The sequence below is a fragment of the Ranitomeya imitator genome, chromosome 5, assembly GCF_032444005.1.
Source record: "Ranitomeya imitator isolate aRanImi1 chromosome 5, aRanImi1.pri, whole genome shotgun sequence".
NCBI classification, from domain to species: domain Eukaryota; kingdom Metazoa; phylum Chordata; class Amphibia; order Anura; family Dendrobatidae; genus Ranitomeya; species Ranitomeya imitator.
Window position 1 is genome coordinate 415,964,730 of NC_091286.1, and position 20,536 is coordinate 415,985,265.

Sequence of the window (20,536 nt, forward strand, 5' to 3'; positions counted from 1 at the left end):
AGAAGGGAAGGTGACAGCATGTCGTTCACTTTTATTTTGGGCTGCACAGCCCACCCGGAATTTGCCCAGTGTGGCATAGGACTAGTCCTGGCCTGCAAATAACTCATTTTTTGAGTACAGCAGTTGATAATTTCTTTAAGCTTCTTAGTGAGCACCACTGGATTCATATCTGACTAATATGTATCTGCATAAACTTATTTTGTATTTCTCTATTATTTTTCATAAATGTTCTAGTTTCAGCTTCCATTAAAAAAACTAGTGCTTTAAAATTTTGTCTTTCACACTCAGTTTTATTACTTTTATTTTGCAGATGCCAACAGCCTAATTATAACACTTAAATATTCATCAAGTGCTGATAAATCTGAAGTTCTAATCATAGAAGAGGTAAGAAATAGAATTAGTAGAGTTTATCATTATTACAGATGATATGTGAATGAATACTTATAGAAATCTTCTGTGATTTTTTTCTAGCTAAATCGTATTATTGACCAACAGTTCTCAGGCCGGAATGTCACAGCTGTTTTGAAGCAAAACAAAAAAGTTTAGTTCTGTAAAATACTGGACACAATTTTAAACCACTTTGAAGAAAAAATCGCATTGTCTTAATAACTCAAGAAAAAGTGTAAAGTATCAATCACGTTTTATACCAACATCTTATAAGACAGGTGGCCCTTCCGTGAAAAACTGAAGAACCTTTGGATCTGATGCAACACCGACCTTTGTCATGAACTGAACCATTTTGGTTAAAGTAATCTTTACCGACTTATTTCCATGCATGCCTTTAAAAAGAACCTGTCACTTAAAGGGATAGATGCTTTTCTCACAACAAATGGCTCTGTGAGTTATAAACAGAGAATGTATATCTGGTAGAAAAAGCATTGATGGATCTATATTTTTTTCAACCTTTGTAATTATGTCAAAAGTGGTTGGCCACATTTATGAATGTTGCATTTTTGGGCATTTTACATGCAGTTTGTCTCCCTGAACATCAAATTTTGATGTGGTCTTTATTTATTAATTAGCTGGTAGTAGCTCAGAAAAAGATAGAAAGATTCTCAGTTAACTCTTTCTGCCTCAAACAGTAGAGATATTGTAATACAAAAAGCAATAGAAAGCATTTGGTGCAGAATATGTAATTAGATCGAATTGCAAAAATCAGTTTTTTTAAGTAAAAAATTGGCTCCAAAGAGTGAAATTTCTCCTTTTAAATAAACTTATTGTGTTGTATTTTAGAAATGACTAAACTTTATAATTTTTTAAATTGCTGAATTAAAGAGATCTAAGCTTAAAGTATTTTGCTTCTGTCCATGTAGATATATCATATGCATATCGTTTATATTCAAGTACTTTTCTCTGGTGTAGGATACTTCAATCACAAGAAACATTGGAGTCAGAAAAAGTTAGGTGTTAAGTAGAGATTCGTGGATCAATCCTTGGATGATCATGTACTTGTTGTATTTCCTGAAATTTGTGGTTTCATGTGAACTTGAACACTTTGAGAAACTATCCTGACACCATTTCCCACACTGTTGAAGCATCAGAGAGCGCGTTAATGTCTTTTGGTGTGGTCACACTGTTTTTCCCATAATGCCCTGCAGCTATAACATCTAGTGGATTATCATAGCCTGTACAGTGGTGGTCAGTACCTGGACCATCACAGACCAACATTACTTAGTGGAGCACAGTTTGTATGCAGAGTTGTTGTCCCATCTTCTAGAGTAACTCTGTAACTCTCACTACTGTAGAATGTAAGGTCATATGGCCAGCAAGGTCTTCTCGCACTCTTGCCTGTAGAGTGTAAGCTATCACAGTCAGCAGGGTCCTTTCTTTTTCCCCACTCCTGGAGTCGCTTCCTAAATATCGCTCAACTAGTCATATTAACTAAGGTGTGTTGGCTGAAGACCAGACTCCTTGGCACTTTTTCCTCTGCCCCTTTCTTTTACCCTTATACCTAGATCTGTGTCTTAAGCGTACCCACCTCCAAATCAATGGGTCCATGACCTGGGCTGCCAAATATACAACATGCTAACATCTAGTGCAGAGATATAAACCATCAAATGACTGTTCAAGGTATGCATACATCTCAAAAGATATATACTTTCCATTTGCTTCAGTGCCTTTTCTCTCTTTCTTAGGCCAGGTGCCCACAATCCAGAAGTAGCAGCACTATGGACATAGCACATATTTGCTGTGTTCAAATTGCTGCCTTCTATTGAATGCGGGTGTATTTGCATGTGTTCACTGAAATGTGCGTATTCACTGCGTCCAATACATTCTATTGGTGAAATTTCTCTTGCGGAGATTAGCGTATCAGCAAGAGAAATTGTCATTCTGCAGTCTGGAGAGAGGTGACACATGTCCTTCTCCGCGGGTGAGCCGCGGGCATCTGTGGACACATACTGGCATGGGATTTCCTGAAATCCCATTCACTATGCTGTAACAACTGGCCTCTGTGGGTTTGATGATGCATAAGTACATGGGAATGTATCCTCACAGCAGTAACTTCCCTGTTTCTAGGAACAAAATCCTGCTGTAGCAATGCTAATCCTGGAATTTCATAGTAAATATCAGCCTAAGAGCTTGTGTATGCCAGTTCAAGACAAGGTTCCCTTCCTCTACCTCTTCTTCTTTTACCCAGCTACCAAGTGTGTATGTTGTGGGAATTATGTATGTTTTGGACAAACATTTTAGAGTGAATACATCAGCACTTTAAGCTTTGCGTGTCGTATATTTGTAGACCCAGGTCATAGATTATATGAATTGCAGATAGTAACATTGGCTACAGATTATGATGAGGTGCACATTACAGAAGCCATATGAAAGCCATGATTTGGTCACAATGTTACACTGTGTTCAGAAAGAATAGAAAAAATACAAATAGAAGGTATGCCATTTTGTTAAATCAATCTTAAAGGGGTTTTCCAGTATTAGAAAAACATGGCTGCCTCCTTTTAGAAGCAACGCCACCCTTGAGCATTAGGGAGTAGAGAAAACTAAAAAAAAAGAGCGCAATATGGTCTTAACCAATAAACAATGAGCTATAAGGGAAGGGAATCCACTCACCTAATATGGTTGCTACAAAGCAAAGTGTATTTCGTGTTGACTCTACAAACCTATTCAATAAATCATTTAATATATCCTGTTGGATATACTGTGAATTCATCATTGGCAGCGCATAAGTGGAACAGCCCCTTTAACCCTAGAATGCGTGACGTCACAAATCTACACTCTTACGTAACGGGGGCCCTTTAGGCCCCCGTGCAAATCATATGGAGAAACTCACTTAAATAACTTTTACAAATTTATTTCAAAATTGCAAAATAAGATAAGAATAATGCACAACATTTTAATTATAATTTTTTTGTAGAAAGCACATGTGTTAAGCTGCAATAATGAGAGTGGCTGTGATCGTGTGGCACTATGAGTAAATGTCTGTGGTGCTAACAATAAAGGCAATGATCTGTCAAGCAGACCAGATACAATATCAAATCTAGTAGCTCGGGAGCACTTGGGCAGCAGCAGCCATAATATGGTAAATGTCAATGTAATTTTAAATAAAGAAAAATAAAGGGAAATATATAGACCCCGAACCTTTATAAACGCTAAATTCAATCATTTAAGCAAGAGGTTAGTCTTGCAGTTGATACAATATTACTAGAATCTTGTAGAAAGTATATAATGTCCAGAAATAAAAAAAAAGTTATGTATAACTAAACAAAACCAAAAGGCATTTAAAATGTTGAAGAGTGAGAGGTCTAAAAAAGAATTCCAGGTCTATAAACATATCAATTAGAAACATAAAAATGAAATCATTCTAGTAAAGTTAGCTAGCTAACGAGAAACAAATGACATTAAAATATACTCCAAAAAATCATATAAATACGTTAACATCGAGAGAAAAAAATCTAATCGTAATGAACCTTTAAAAGATGATCATAGTAATATAATCATAGAGGGCAAAGGGAAAGTTAAGATATAGAACGTCTTGTGTTCACCAGTGAACACTATGTGTTAGGGCAGAAATCAAAGTTCAATGCCCACTCTAGCTATACACAAGAAATACGGCTGCGACTGAGCAAATTATGTATTAATGAAACAATTAACAGACCACTGTATCTCATCTTCTAAGATGCTATTTTAGCAAGATTGGCATTACGAGATTGTAGTACCAATTATCAAGGAGGGTAAGTCGGTAGATCAATGCAACTACCGTCTGGTAAGTATGATATCGGTAATATGCAAAATTTTTGATGATGTTCTCAGAAATTACCCACAAAAGTATGCAAATGTAGCCATGAAGTTAATGTGCCTGTTATCACTATGATAACTCATAACAGTCTTACTACTTTGAAAAAATAATTAGGAAAATGTAATGCACTAATTCTACCACTAGGTGGCATATGAAACAATATTATTAAACAGCACTGTCTACCGCGATAAACACTAATATGTATTTACAGTTTGTGTTCACAACTTCCTCCTCACTGTATATATAATCAGAATATTGAACACCATACATTTAGCAAAACAAAGGAGCATTCATACAGCTATACTCACAGCTAATGCTGAAAAAGAATTCAATTGCGTTAACTGGACATTTATGAAAGAAACATAGTTATTATTATTATTATTTATTATTATACTGCCATTTATTCCATGGCGCTTTACATGTGAGGAGGGGTATACATAATAAAAAACAAGTACAATAATCTTAGTCAATAAAAGTCACAACTGGTACATAAGGAGAGAGGACCCTGCCCGCGATGGCTCACAATCTACAAGGGATGGGTGAGGATACAATAGGTGAGGGTAGAGCTGGTCGTGCAGTGGTTTGGTCTATCAGTGGTTACTGCTGGTTGTAGGCTTGTCGGAAGAGGTGGGTCTTCAGGTTCTTTTTGAAGGTCTCCACGGTAGGCGAGAGTCTGATGTGTCATGGTAGAGAGTTCCAGAGTATGGGGAATGCGTCAGAGAAATCTTGTATGCGATTGTGGGAAGAGGAGAAAAGAGTATAGTACGGAAGGAGATCTTGTGAGGATCGGAGGTTGCGTTTAGGTAAGTGCCGGGAGACGAGGTCTGTTGTGAATTCTGTTGTCAAGCTCCCTCCTGTGGTCATGAATGGCACTTTGGCTGGTTCTGTCCATGGGCTTCCTCTGTTGGTTGTGAGTGGGGCTGCGGCTTCTGAGTTTCCTTCCACAGGTGACGAGGTTAATTCGTTAGCTGGCTGCTCTATTTAACTCCACTTAGATCATTGCTCTATGCCACCTGTCAATGTTCCAGTATTGGTCTAGTTCACTCCTGGATCGTTCTTGTGACCTGTCTTCCCAGCAGAAGCTAAGTTCCTGCTTGTTTTTCTTTTGTTTGCTATTTTTCTGTCCAGCTTGCTACTTTGATTTTTGTCTTGCTTGCTGGAAGCTCTGGGACGCAGAGGGAGCGCCTCCGCACCGTGAGTCAGTGCGGAGGGTCTTTTGCGCCCTCTGCGTGGTCTTTTTGTAGTTTTTTGTGCTGACCGCAAAGTAACCATTCCTATCCTCGGTCTGTTCAGTTAGTCGGGCCTCACTTTGCTAAATCTATTTCATCTCTGTGTTTGTATTTTCATCTTTACTCACAGTCATTATATGTGGGGGGCTGCCTTTTCCTTTGGGGAATTTCTCTGAGGCAAGGTAGGCTTTATTTTTCTATCTTCAGGGCTAGCTAGTTCCTTAGGCTGTGCCGAGTTGCATAGGGAGCGTTAGGCGCAATCCACGGCTATTTCTAGTGTGTTTGATAGGATTAGGGATTGCGGTCAGCAGAGTTCCCACGTCCCAGAGCTCGTCCTTTATTATCAGTAACTATCAGGTCATTCCGTGTGCTCTTAACCACCAGGTCCATTATTGTCCTGACCACCAGGTCATAACAGTACAGGTGGCCTGGAGCAAAGATCTAAGTGGAGTTAAATAGCCAGCTAACGAATTAACCTCGTCACCTGAGGAAGGAAACTCAGAAACACCCACCAGAGGAAGTCCATGGACAGAACCAGCCGAAGCACCATTCATGACCACAGGAGGGAGCCCGACAACAGAATTCACAACACCTGCCACCGGATCTCTACTAGTGAGCAATCTAAATCTTGGTCATCTTATCTAATAGCCATTAGCTGTGCACATATGACAAATTGTGCCCTTATTTCAATTTTAAGTATAGGTTCTTCGGGACACAGTATAAAAGGAACACGGTGACCTTTCTTTAAGTTTTCGGTCAGTGACATAAGTACTACAGTTATATACCATATGTGAATTCCACAAAACAACTCCTACACTTATCTTTCATTTTTATTTTTTTGTTTGGATAGGCTCCATACATGGTCACAGACTATGGTTATTGTTATTATGATTTTTTATCCACGTTATTTGTGTCTTCAAATGATTTTGAACCGATATTCCTGACATTGTCAATGTTTACACTTTTTTAAATTTGGGAAAGCTCTCCCATCGAATCTGAGTCTTCTCACACAAAATTGTTAGCGAAAGAAGAGGCAGGGATAAGTGGAAGGGCATACCAAGAATAGGAGAGCTGTGGAAGGATAAAGAAAGTTCTGCAGCAGCTGAGATGAGTTCGTCATCTGGTTGCTGCTTTCTGCATAGGTATAGATGATAATGTACTAAGTGTAATGAGCTTTGTCATCTCTGTCATTCCCTGTGCAGAAAGCAAGAACCAGATGACAAACTGAGCGGGCAAGGCACTTGCTGATCACTTCACCGTTTTAGCTTTCTGCAGGAGAAGTCGTAGACAGCAGGAGATGTGGGAGAAGAGATCAGCAGTGGAGACAGCTATGGAGGAAAATGGTTGTTGAGGCTTATTTGTGTTACCAGAGAGAAAGCAGAATCAATGGAACAGTCAGTGTTTGTGTTCTCCATCACTGCCATCAGTGCAGAGCGCACAGCACTTGTGAGGAGTTTGTCATCTGGATGAAGCGGTCTGAGAAGGCAGTGATTGAGATGACAGAACTCTCAGACAAAACTCTGTTATCTCGAACTCTGTGCCTATATACAGAGCAGCAACCAGATCCTTATCACGTCGAAACTGTACCACTCTGCACTGGTAAACCTTCATGTTTAACTGACTGATGCCGTCATTTCATAGGAGTGGGAACTGCACCTGCTTGGCCATTAGTAAGAAGATTAGATGGGCGGACACAGAGGCCAGTAGTGCTATCGCTAGGGGGTGCTTTACGACACATTAAATGTAAAGATCATTTGAATGGGTAATCATTTTAATAGGTTTACATTTGAAGAGTGTCTGCAGCATTACCTATATGTTATATGGTGGCACAACCCCTTTTAAAGACTGAACATTTGCACAGCAAGTCATTTTTACATTGCAGTGAAGACATGGTGTGCACAAACCAATAGTCTGACTTACTAGTGGGAGAAGTTACCATTTAAAGTGCTTAGAGTAACTTGCAAATTGCCTCTTCTGAGAAAAAAGAGGACTTAAACCCTATAGCGCCACCTGTTGGAAGTAGCGATCCTACAAGTCACAATCAACCCATTAACGAGTCGTGCAATATGACTTAGGATAAAAGCCAAATCAGTATCTCAATTCGCAGACACGGTGTTTCGGGCTATTGGCCCTCGTCAGTGCAAAGCATGAGAACTGATTTGGCTAGGTGAGAAACTACTGAATGCAGTAAATTATTGACAGGTAGTTTCTAGTCTGTATCATCTCGTTATGGTAGATTTATCATAAAGAGCAAGTATTTAGCGCAAGAATTAATTTAAAGCTCTGTGTTGCTGTCAGCATTCTGCAGCTTTCTCATACAGAAAAGTTACCTCAGGCAGTATGTGAGGTTAGGCTTGTTTTAGAGAATAAGAATTTGTAGGAGTGGTAATGAGCTGATGGACGAGATGAAAAGTGACTTCTGCCATTCTTTAGAAAGTCACTCTGACAATCGACTGTCTTAGAACGAAATACAAAATACCATGAGCTAACATTGTGTATTTCATCTCTAAATTATGAAGATGGCAAACAGACTCTTTTTATTAGCATGGTGGATCTCCCTAGTGCTCTTCTTTTGGACCACAGAAGTATCCAGCCAAGGTATTATCTCTTTCTTCTAGCAAAATATTGATATAAATGGCGAATCAACTGTATTTGGAAAAAAAATTGACTAGTTTTTGCATGTTAGTTGGCTTTCAAATGGAACAAGGCAATTCGTAATCATGTAATGCAACATGCAAATAACTTTTTAGATATTGGCTCCTGATTTTCTCACTGCTGATATTGCTTTATGTTTACTATAAATTGCAAACTACCTCTTCAGAGAGGTAGAGAACTTGAACCCAAGTGCCTCTTATTGGAAGTAGCAATCCTAAAAGTCAACATAGAACCTTTAAAACGGACATCCTTACAGAGTAAACAGGGCGCAGGTGGTTACATGAATATAGGCAACGCGTTTCGATCACACAGGATCTTATTCATGGGGCATGAATAAGATCCTGTGTGATCGAAATGCGTTGCCTATATTCATGTAACCACCTGCGCCCTGTTTACTCTGTAAGGATGTCCGTTTTAATGAAGTTGGACTAATAAAGAATTTTGCCATTTTATTGGAGCTGGAGTTTCCACGTTTTCGTATACTGCAATTGCTTGGCGTCTTGGTCTGGACGAATCTCCGTGGTCAATTATCTATGGTCTGGTTGGTGAGCTGGCTGCGGCTTATAGCCGATTTTTTTCTATTGCATAGAACCTTTAACCCCTTCCCGACATGCACCGTACTAGTAGTCCTAGCACTGATCGTGGGCATTTAACCCCCCTCTGATGCCACTGTCAATAGTGACAGCGGCATAAAGAAGCATCACGCAGGGAGGGGGCTCCATGCATGCTTCCATAAGGACATCACGATACGATTGCATTGGCTTGATGGTCTCTATAGAGATCCTCGGCATTGAGATGACTGCGGGGTCCTTCTGTGTTCTGCAGGGAGGTGGTTTTTGAGCTCCTGCTGAGAGCAGTCACCAGCATGCCTCCACACTACCTGTCAGATCAGGGATCTGACATTATACAGTAATGTCCTATACTGGGACAATGTAAAACAGTAATAAAACATATATATATATTAGAATGTGTAAAAAATGTTATTTAATACATTCTTAAATAAAGAAAACATTTTTTTCCATTAAATACATTTATTTATGTAATGAAAAAAAATAAATAAAAGTACACATATTTGATATTGCCGTGTCCGTAACAACCCGACCTATAAAACTATCTCACTAGTTAACCCCTTCAGTAAACACCGTAAAAAAATAAATAAAAAACTAGCCACAAAACAATGTTTTATGATCAAACCGCCACACAAAAAGTGCAATAAAACGCGATCAAAAAGACAGATGTAATAAAAATGATACCGCTGAAAACATCATCTTGTCCCACAATAAACAAGCTGCCATACAGCTCCATCAGCAGAAAATTAAAAAGTTATAGCTCTCAGAATACAGGGATGCAAAAATAATTATTTTTTCTATAAAATAGTTTTTATTGTGTAAAAGCGCCAAAACATAAAAAAATAATATAACTGTAGTATCACTGTAATCGTACTAACCCGAAAATAAAGTTGTCTTATCAATTTTACCATACATGTAATTGTATAAAAAACAAGAATCAATTCTTGAATTGCTGGTTTTTGTTCATTCTGTCTCCCAAAAATCAGAATTGAAAGTGATCAAAAAATGTCATATACCCAAAAATGGTACCAATAAAAAAGTTAGCTCGTCTCGCAAAAATTACTCTGTCGGCCAAAATATGAAAAAATTATACCTCTCAAAATATGGTGAGGCAAAAACTAGTTTTCGCAATAAAAAGCATCTTTTAGTGTGTGACAGCAGCCAAGCATAAAAAGCCGATATAATCACTGTAATCTTACCAACCGAAGAATAAAGTTGCCTAATCACTTATACATCATACAGGGAACAGGGAAAGGGATTAGTGGTGCCTCACCGGAATCCAAATGAACACAGGTGCCAGGAATAAGTGGCTGGATATCACTCAATAGCAACAGCAAAAAGGAAAAGAAAAAAGTTCCAGTACCAGGCGTCTCTTCATAAAATCTTCAGTACTTTCTCATGTCAAGAAAAAAAACATCATGTGCCCCTAAATGCCTGACGCGTTTCGAACAAAGTTCTAAGTTTTGTTTGAAATGCGTCAGTCGTTTTGGGGCTGCGTCCCCGCATGATGTTTTTTTTTCTTGACATGAGAATAAAGTACTGAAGATTTTATGAAGAGACGCCTGGTGCTGGAACTTTTTTCTTTTTGCTAATCACTTATACCACACGAGGAATGGCGTTAAAAATAAATAAAACCAAGTCTTCACATTCTTTATATTTTTTTCATTCTACATCCGAAAGATCGCAGTAAGGCTTGGCGCACATTTATCCTGTGCTCTGCGCTGAGCACTTACACCAGGGTTTCAGTATAAATCTCTGAAATATGTGATTCAGACAGAACCCCCAGTGGAATATTCCCTATAATGAGGCACGTTGGACGACATCTGACCTGTGAGCCGACGGTGTCCATCTTTTTAGAATTGCATAAAAGTGCTGTCAGCCACAGTTTTGTGCACTTCTGATAATGACACCGCTGAACAGAGGCCAGACGGAGCCCAGAGTAAATCTGCTACCTCATTATAGTGAATGGATCTCTCGGGGGTTTCATTTGTCAGGTCACTCAGAGATTTAGATGGAAACTACAAAGTAAGTGCTTAATAAAAGCTTCAACTAAATCCCCAAAAACCAAGCCCTCACTCAGGTCCATCATCTGTTAATGGAAATCTAGGGGCTTCTGCATTACTGGTAGCACAAAGCCTCTGGAAAAGATAATTGCCTTCACGCTCCCCAAAAGAAATTCAGCTAATTCTGCTCTCCCAAATCATTGCCCCCCTCCCTTCTGAGCCCCAGTGTGCCTAAACGGTATTTAGAGCCCACATGGTTGGCATTTCTGCAGTGATGAGAGCCCTCCTAATTTACAGGTGAGTGTCTCCAGAAGCATGAGCTGGGCATAATGTACTGGTGACTGTAATTTCCAAAATGTCATCACTTGAGGGGGGTTTCCAGAGTTTAGGCACATCAGGGGCTCTCCAAACATGACATGGCATCCACTAATTATTCCAGCATATTTGACATTCAAAAAGTCAAATGGTGCTCCTTGCCTTCCAAGCCCTGCCGTGCACTCAAACAGTTGTTTTCCTCCACATATTGGGTATATGCACACTCAAGAGAATTTGCACAATTCATTTTATAGAGCAATTTCTCTTGTTACCTTTATGAAAATGCAAAATTTGGTGCTAAGAAAGATTTATCTGGGAAAAATGTTATTAACGTTATATACTTCTGTGAAGCACCTGGGGGTTCAAGGTGCTCAATACACATCTGAATAAATTCCCTAAGGGGTATAGTTTCCAAAATGGTGTCACTTGTTGGGGGTTTCCACTGTTTAGGCACATCAGGGGCTCTCCAAATGCAACATGGCGACTGCAAATTATGCCAGCAAATTTTACATTCAAAAAGTGAAATGGCGCTCCTTCCCTTTCAAGCCCTGCCGTGTGCCCAAACAGTAGACTTCCCCCACAAATGGAGTATTGGCATGCTCAGGAGAAATTGCACAACAAAATATATGGTCCATTTTCTCCTGCTACCCTTGTGAAAGTAAAAACAATTAGGTCGAAAGGAAAATTTTTGTGAAAGGAAAGTAAATGTTTATCTTTTTCTTCCACATTCCAAAAATTCCTGTGAAGCACCTGAAGGGTTAATAAAATTCTTGAGTGTGATTTTGTGCACCTTGAGGGGTGCAGTTTTTAGAATGGTGTCACTTTTGAGTATTTTCTGTCATATAGGCCCCTCGAAGTCACTTCAAATGTGAGGTGGTCCCTAAAAAAATGGTTTTGCAAATGTTGCTGTAAAAATGAGAAATCGCTGGTCAACTTTTAGGGTATGTTCACACGTTCCTGATTTCCATCCTTTTTTTTCAGGACTGAAACCGCAGCTCTTGGCAGAAAACGCAGGTCCTTTTTTTGGTCCTTTTTTTGCGCTTTTTTGGTGCGTTTTTTGATGCGTTTTTTTATCCTTTTTTTTTATGCAGTTTTCTATGCAGAGTCTGTGTGTTTTCTAGGAAGTTTTTTAGGGTTAAAATGGCTGAAAATACCCTAACCCTACCCCTAACCCTAACCCTACCCCTAACCCTACCCCTAACCCTACCCCTAACCCTACCCCTACCCCTAACCCTACCCCTAACCCCACCCCTACCCCTAACCCTATTCTAACCTTAGTGGAAAAAAAAAATTCTTAATTTTTTTATTGTCCCTACCTATGGGGGTGACAAAGGGGGGGGGTGTCATTTACTATTTTTTTATTTTGATCACTGAGATAGGTTATATCTCAGTGATCAAAATGCACTTTGGAACGAATCTGCCGGCCGGCAGATTCGGCGGGCGCACTGCGCATGCGCCCGCCATTTTGCAAGATGGCGGCGCCCAGGGAGAAGACGGCCGGACGGACATCGGGAGGCCGGGTAAGTATAAGGGGGGAGATTAGGGCTCGGGAAGGGGCATCGGAGCACGGGGGAGGGGCATCGGAGCACGGGGGGGCATCGGAGCATGGGGGGGTGGGATCGGGGCAGCCACACTCCGCCCACGCACTTCCGCCCGCTTCCCCGCACTTCCTGCTGCAGCGGTTCGGCACCACAAACCGCAATAAAACCCGCAGATATATTTTTGATCTGCGGGTTTTACTGCGGGTTTGACCTCACAATGGAGGTCTATGGGTGCAGAACCGCTGCGGCTCCGAAAAAAGAAGTGACATGGTACTTCTTTTTTCCCGCAGCTATTCAGCGCGGCTTTTTTTTTTAAATTCAGGAACATGTGCACAGCGGTTCCTGTTTTCCATAGGGTACATTGTACTGTACCCTGCATGGAAAACAGCTGCGGAACCGCAGCGGCAAAAACGCTGTGGTTCCGCAGTAAAAAACGCACTGTGTGAACATGGCCTTAACCCTTATAACTTCCTAACAAAAGTAAACTATACTTCCAAAAATGTGCTAATGTAAAGTGGATATGTGGAAAATGTTATTTATTGACTATTTTGTGTGAGGTGACTCTCTGATTTAAGGGGATAAAAATAAAACTTTGAAAATTGTCAAAATTTTGTCAAATTTCCATTTTTTTAACAAATAAACACAAGTCATATCAAAGAAAATTTACCACTATCATAAAGTACTATATGTCACGACAAAATATTCTCAGAATCACCAGGATCCATTGAAGCGTTCTACAGTTATGACCTCATTAAGTCACAGTGGTCAGAAATGTAAAAATTGACCTGGTCAGGAAGATGAAAACAGGATTCAAGGTGAAGGGGTTAACAATCTTTGCCATATGATTTAGGATATAAGGCAAACCAGAATTTCAATTTGTAATTTGCAATTTGGCTTTTATCCTTAATCATGTTGCAAGGCTTGTTAAAGGGTCAATAGTGACTTTTAGGACTGCTACTTCCAATAGATGACACTAGGGTTCAAGTCCTCTTCCTCTCTGAAGAGACAATATGCATATTTAATTTCCAAGAGGAGCGTTTCAAGTATTATAAGTCTTCTTAATTTGAAATGCCGAGCTAGGAATGTCACTTTCCACAAGGAGAAATGTTACATCTTAGAAACCTTTGCTTACTAATTTAATTATCATGGTGTAATTGAGAAATGCAGCAACACAGATGCTGAATATAAAAAATAATTATGTCACCATTGGTATAGTCTGTGTATATATTCATGAAACTTTGTAGTGACTTGTTAAAACGGAGTTAATGTTAAACTTTTTTCCAATGAATAATTCACCTCAGCCTTGAACTCTGATATATCAGCTTGTGAATCAAGGTAGGGCATACTGTATAAAGTTGTGTGAGTAATTTTTGTGCAACTATAAACAAACCTTAACACAGAAAATCTTCACGAGTTCCATAACATAGTCCTCATGTACAAAGTTATCCTTTGTTTTTCCATTAGCAGCAATACATAATGCAGTGTTTTAAAAAGATTGGCACCACCCCATGTGCCTGCTCTCAAAGAGACTTGCAATCAGGGTCGGACTTGGGCACCGGGACACCGGAGAATCCTCCGGTGGGCCCCACCCCCAGCCCCTGCCTCCCTCATTTGTGCCTGCCCTGCGTCATGCTCATAGCGTGCACCCAGCAGTGCACACGTTATTGTATAGCCGGCACCGCAGCGGCTGGCAGACTGCACAGGTGATGGGAAGAGCAGGAGCAGCTCCTTCACATCACCTGCTGCCGCTGCCATTCCTCTGCCAGGAGAGCGGTGTGTGCAGAGTGCCGACCCTCAATACAACCAGCAGTCAGAGGAACAGCTGACTGTGAGGCTGAGAGCAGACAGCACACACAGCTCACCCGCAGTCACCTGTTTTCTATACTGCGACTCTCTGCTCCTCTTCCACAAATCCCTGGGCAGCAGTGTAAATGCTGACTGGCTGCAATTCAGCCAATCAGGGTTAGTTTTCTTTGTGTGAGCTCACAGCGCAGCTCAGGCAAGGAGCTGTGCTGTGATTGGTCAGCAGTCCTACCCCAGCATGGCAGTGGAGCAGAGGGAGTCTGATGGCTGCAGTCAGTGTGACTGTAAGTACATAACTCTATGATGCCGGCACCCTGAGTAGATCTCCGGCCACAGAGGCAGTTAGGGGAGGGGGCCCCATGCATCCTAAAGGTGACACAGGGGAGGGGGCCCACAGTGATATTCTAATTTTCTTGTGGACCCCCTCCCCTATTATGTAAACCACATCTATTTTAGGCTACGTGCACACGTATTCTGGGTCCACTGCAGATTTTTCTGCAGCGGATTTGATAAATCCGCAGTGGAAAACCGCTGCGGATTTACCGCGGTTTTTCTGCGTTTTCCACTCCAGTTTTACACCTGCGGTTTTCCATAAGGGCAGGTGTAAAACCGCTGCGGAAAAAGCAGAAAGAAGTGACATGCTGCGGAATGTAAACCGCTGCGTTTCTGCGCGGTTTTTTCTGCAGCATGGGCACAGCGTTTTCTGTTTCCCATAGGTTTACATGGTACTGTAAACGCATGGGAAACTCCTGCTGACCCACAGCTGCGGAAACGCTGTGGATCCGCAGCAAAATCCGCAGTGTGTGCACATACCCTTACTGTGGCTCCCCTTTCACTCTCTGAGCAGGCCCATAGGTAATTAGAGGTGAAATAGTGGGGAAGTGGGCCACAGGAAAATAGAGGTGAAACAGTGGGGGAGGGGGCCCATCGGATATTGGGTGACACAGTGGTGAAGGGGGTCCTCAGGTGATTAACACCTTTACGACATCTGCCTTACATGTATGGCGCGTGTTAAATGCCAGTGTCAATCTCTGACTGCAGCATATAACACATGCCAGCATCCGTGCGTATCATTCTCTCACCCATTGGTACCCATGAGGTGATCGTGGGTCGCCGATGGGTTTTAATGACAGCCAGGGGTCTTCTTCCTGTAGCCGAGCTTTAAAGAAGACCATAATTTCTTCTATATGCAGGGATGCTGTGGCATCACTGTATATAATAGCACATGCGATTGGATGATCGCATCTTCATGTCCTCTATGTGCACATGTTACGGATTAGGCTTAGGAATATATGGTACGTATTCAGCCTCTCCTGGCAGAAAATGCACCTGCGGATTTGTTGCATTTTTTGTGCAGTTCCGCAGCGTTTTTTGTGCGTTTTTGCTGCAGTTTTCTTGCGGATTTGCTGCGGTTTGTACCCCTGCGGTTTTCTATAATGGAATGGGTACAAAAACGCTGCAGGTTCACAAAAAAGAAGTGACATGCTACTTCTTTTAAACCGCAGCGTTTCCACAGCGGATTTTCCGCAAAGTGTGCACAGCATTTTTTTTCTCATTGATTTACATTGTACTGTAAATCAATTGCGGATCTGCAGCGTTTCTACACCTCAAAAAACGCTGCGGATCCGCAGAGAATCCGCAACGTGTGCACATAGTCTAAGGGGGCTAACTGTACCAGTGAAAGATAAAAAGAAAATAAAAAAATTCCTAAAAGTTCAAATCACCCTTTTTATCCCATTGAAAATAAATATATTTTAAAAATAAAAAACAACAAATATTTGGTATTGCTAGGTTCAGAAAAGTCAGATCGATCAAACTATAAAAACAATTAACTTGATCAGAAAACACCGTAAAAAGAAACAAATGCCAAATGTCCTTTTTTCTGTTCGCCACAATTCCACAAAAAAAGCTATAACAAATGATGAAAACATTACATCTATCCCAAAATCGTACTAATAAAAATAATGTCTCGCCCCAAACAGAAAGCTTCCCTGTGTGCAATAAAATACGCAGCAGTCGCCGTCTTCTGCCGCTGTGTCGTTGCTTGTGTCTTCATTGCAGTGGAATATGGCCACCGGTAAGTATTTTACTACACACACTGGACCTACATTACTGCTCTCCTGTGTGGTGTAGTGTATAGAAGATCTGTCAGCTCTCCTGTGTGGTGTAGTATATAGAGGATTTGTCAGCTCTCCTGTGTGGTGTAGTATATAGAGGATCTGTCAGTTCTCCTGTGTGGTGTAGTATATAGAGGATCTGTCAGCTCTCCTGTGTGGTGCAGTATATAGTGGATCTGTCAGCTCTCCCGTGTGGTGTAGTATATAGAGGATCTGTCAGCTCTCCTGTGTGGTGTAGTATATAGAGGATCTGTCAGCTCTCCTGTGTGGTGTAGTATATAGAGGATCTGTCAGCTCTCCTGTGTGGTGTAGTATATAAAGGATCTGTCAGCTCTCCTGTGTGGTGTAGTATATAGAGGATCTGTCAGCTCTCCCGTGTGGTGTAGTATATAGAGGATCTGTCAGTTCTCCTGTGTGGTGTAGTATATAAAGGATCTGTCAGCTCTCCTGTGTGGTGCAGTATATAGTGGATCTGTCAGCTCTCCCGTGTGGTGTAGTATATAGAGGATCTGTCAGCTCTCCTGTGTGGTGTAGTATATAGAGGATCTGTCAGCTCTCCTGTGTGGTGTAGTATATAGAGGATCTGTCAGTTCTCCTGTGTGGTGTAGTATATAAAGGATCTGTCAGCTCTCCTGTGTGGTGTAGTATATAGAGGATCTGTCAGCTCTCCTGTGTGGTGTAGTATATAGAGGATCTGTCAGTTCTCCTGTGTGGTGTAGTATATAAAGGATCTGTCAGCTCTCCTGTGTGGTGTAGTATATAGAGGATCTGTCAGCTCTCCCATGTGGTGTAGTATATAGAGGATTTGTCAGCTCTCCTGTGTGGTGTAGTATATAGAGGATCTGTCAGTTCTCCTGTGTGGTGTAGTATATAAAGGATCTGTCAGCTCTCCTGTGTGGTGCAGTATATAGTGGATCTGTCAGCTCTCCCGTGTGGTGTAGTATATAGAGGATCTGTCAGCTCTCCTGTGTGGTGTAGTATATAGAGGATCTGTCAGCTCTCCTGTGTGGTGTAGTATATAGAGGATCTGTCAGCTCTGCTGTGTGGTGTAGTATATAGAGGATCTGTCAGCTCTCCTGTGTGGTGTAGTATATAGAGGATCTGTCAGCTCTCCCGTGTGGTGTAGTATATAGAGGATCTGTCAGCTCTCCCGTGTGGTGTAGTATATAAAGGATTTGTCAGCTCTTCCGTGTGGTGTAGTATATAGAGGATCTGACAGCTCTCCCGTGTGGTGTAGTATATAGAGGATCTGTCAGCTCTCCCGTGTGGTGTGGTATATAGAGGATCTGTCAGCTCTCCCGTGTGGTGTGGTATATAGAGGATCTGTCAGCTCTCGTGTGTGGGGTGGTATATAGGATCTGTCCTGTGTGGTATTTTTAAACTGCATGGTGGGCCCCAAGAATGATTTTTCTCTGGTGGGCCCAAGGTACTCCAGTCCGACGCTGGGTGTACCTAACAAACCCTAGACACCTCGACACAGCCGGAGGACTAAATACCACTATAGATGGAAATAGGAATACTACCTTGCCTCAGAGCAGAACCCCAAAGGATAGGCAGCCCCCCACAAATATTGGCTGTGAGTAGGAGAGGAAAGACAAACACAGGCAGAAAACAGGATTTAGCACAAGAGGCCACTCTAGCTAAAATAGGAAAGGATAGGACAGAGTTCTGTGCGGTCAGTATTAAAACCCTTCCAAAAATATCCACAGCAGATTATACAAAAAATTCCTCCATCTAACTAAAGACGTGGAACGTATATCTGCAAATCCAGAGACTCCTAAACTCAGAGCAGGAATACAATCAAAAAACAAGCACACAGCTTGTGTGCCATAGAAAAAGAAACAGACACTTCTCTTTGCTGAATTGGCAGCTAAGCAGGAGAAACCAGACAGAGATCCAACACTTCCCAAGAAACATTGACAACTGGCAAGGACTAATGAGTCCTGCAAACCTAAATACCCCAGTCAGAATTGCAATCAGCAGATACACCTGTCCAGGACTGCAGCCCAGAGACAACTGCATTACCACCTACAACCACCGGAGGGAGCCCAAAAGCAGAATTCACAACAAGTTTTGCCCCTAACTACCTTTTGGCAAGGATATCTTTAACATTAAAGATTCCATCAGAAGTACAGAGTTGAGGAGAGTGAGAGGTAGCAGAGTGAAAACGATTGAACACCGCGGGCTTGAGAAGAGATACATGGACAGCATTGGGAATACGTAAGGAGGCAGGTAGCTTCAATTTGTAGGAAACATCATTAATGCGACTTAAGATAGGAAAAGGACCAATATAGCAAGGACCCAGTTTGTAAGAGTGAATTTTAAACTTGATATAGCGAGAGGAGAGCCAAACTCTATCGCCAGGAGAATATGGAGGAGCATCCAAACGCTTCTTATCAGCAAACCTTTTCATACTATGGCTAGCTCTCTCAAGAGCCTCTTTGGTCTCACTCCAAATCGTAGAGAACTCCCGGGACAAGAAATCCGCTGCCGGTACCCCCGAGGTGAGAGAAACAGGAAGAGGAATGCTCGGATGTTGACCATAGACCACAAAGAAGGGAGATTTGGAGGAAGCTTCTCTGGGAAGGTTGTTATAAGAGAACTCAGCCCAAGGTAGAAGAGAGACCCAGTCTTCATGGTGTGCATTGGAAAAATGTTGCAGGTATGTAGTCAAAACCTGATTAACTCGCTCCACTTGACCGTTGGATTGAGGGTGATATGCGGAAGAGAAATCCAAGTTAATCTTCAATAGACTGCAGAGGGCTCTCCAAAAACGTGAGGTAAATTGAACTCCATGGTCGGAGACAATATGTTGTGGGAAGCCATGAAGACGGAAGACTTGGTGTAAAAAGATTTTTGCCAACTCTGGAGCGGAAGGCAGACCAGGCAACGCAATGAAGTGAGCCATCTTAGAGAACCGATCCACAATAATTAGGATGATAGAGCAATCCGAGGAACAAGGCAGATCGGTGATGAAGTCCATGGCGATATGGCTCCAAGGGACGGAAGGCACAGGCAGAAGATGCAGGAGACAGGATGGAAGCTGCCTGGGAACTTTATTTTTGGCACAAGAAGAACAAGAAGCTATGAATTCGGTGACGTCTTGTCGGAGAGATGGCCACCAGTAGTGCCGAAAGATAAGGGAAAGCGTCTTCTTGACTCCTACATGTCCTGCAATCTTGGAGGAGTGACCCCCAACGTAAAACTCTCTCCTTGTCTTGATTCGACACAAGAGTCTTGCCAGGAGGAGCTGAAACCACTCTAAGAGGAGCAAGGGTGACGATTCTTGCTGGATCAATGATGTGAGCCGGAGAGTCCTCTATGTCCAAAGGCTGAAAGGATGTTGAGAGGGCATCCGCTTTGACATTCTTATTTCCGGGTCAGAAATGAAGTTCGAAGTCAAATCGTCCAAAGAATAAAGACCATCTGGCTTGTCGTGGATTAAGTCTTTGAGCAGACTGAACATAGGCCAAATTCTTGTGGTCTGTGTAAATGGTGAACGGATGAACAACCCCCTCAAGGAGATGGCGCCACTCCTCTAAGGCTAACTTGATAGCCAATAGTTCCTTATCTCCAATGGAGTAGTTTTGTTCTGGAGCAGAAAAGGCTTTGGAGAAAAAACCACAGGTAACCAAATGTCCGGAAGAGGATCTTTGCAAAAGTACTGCTCCGACTCCGACAGATGACGCGTCGACTTCAAGGACAAACGGTCTATTTGCATCAGGACGGCGAAGCACAGGAGCTGCAGCGAATTTCTGCTTAAGCGACAGAAAGGCCTCTTCAGCCTCAGAGGTCCAAAGACTGGAGTTGACTCCCTTGCGAACAAGGGCTGAGATAGGCTTAGTAATCAAAGAGAAATGAGGAATAAATTGTCTATAGTAGTTGGCAAAGCCAAGAAAACGTTGGATTGCTTTTATTCCAAGAGGACGAGGCCAATCAAGGACAGCAGAAACCGTCTCGGGATCCATCTCCAGACCTGACTTCAAGACAATGTATCCAAGGAAGGGCAGAGAGGATTGCTCGAAGACGCATTTCTCAATCTTTGCAAACAGATG

General features: G+C 41.8%; 2 protein-coding genes across 3 annotated transcripts in view; both read left to right on the plus strand.

The window, feature by feature from the left end:
* The window catches only part of LOC138638064 (tenascin-X-like), a 366,072-nt gene extending 364,782 nt beyond the window's left edge, over nt 1-1,290 (plus strand). For both annotated transcript variants that reach the window (XM_069727035.1, XM_069727036.1), the window contains 2 exons: nt 311-384; nt 472-1,290. In XM_069727035.1, the coding sequence (XP_069583136.1) occupies nt 311-384; nt 472-546 (149 nt within the window). In that variant the 3' untranslated portion in view covers nt 547-1,290. The remainder of the gene's footprint in view (nt 1-310; nt 385-471) is intronic.
* A 6,632-nt stretch (nt 1,291-7,922) lies between these two features.
* Nucleotides 7,923-20,536, plus strand: part of LOC138638065 (latent-transforming growth factor beta-binding protein 4-like) — a 385,781-nt gene continuing 373,167 nt past the window's right edge. Inside the window, exon 1 of the mRNA XM_069727038.1 lies at nt 7,923-8,076. The gene's annotated coding sequence lies outside the window, so the exon portion shown is untranslated. The remainder of the gene's footprint in view (nt 8,077-20,536) is intronic.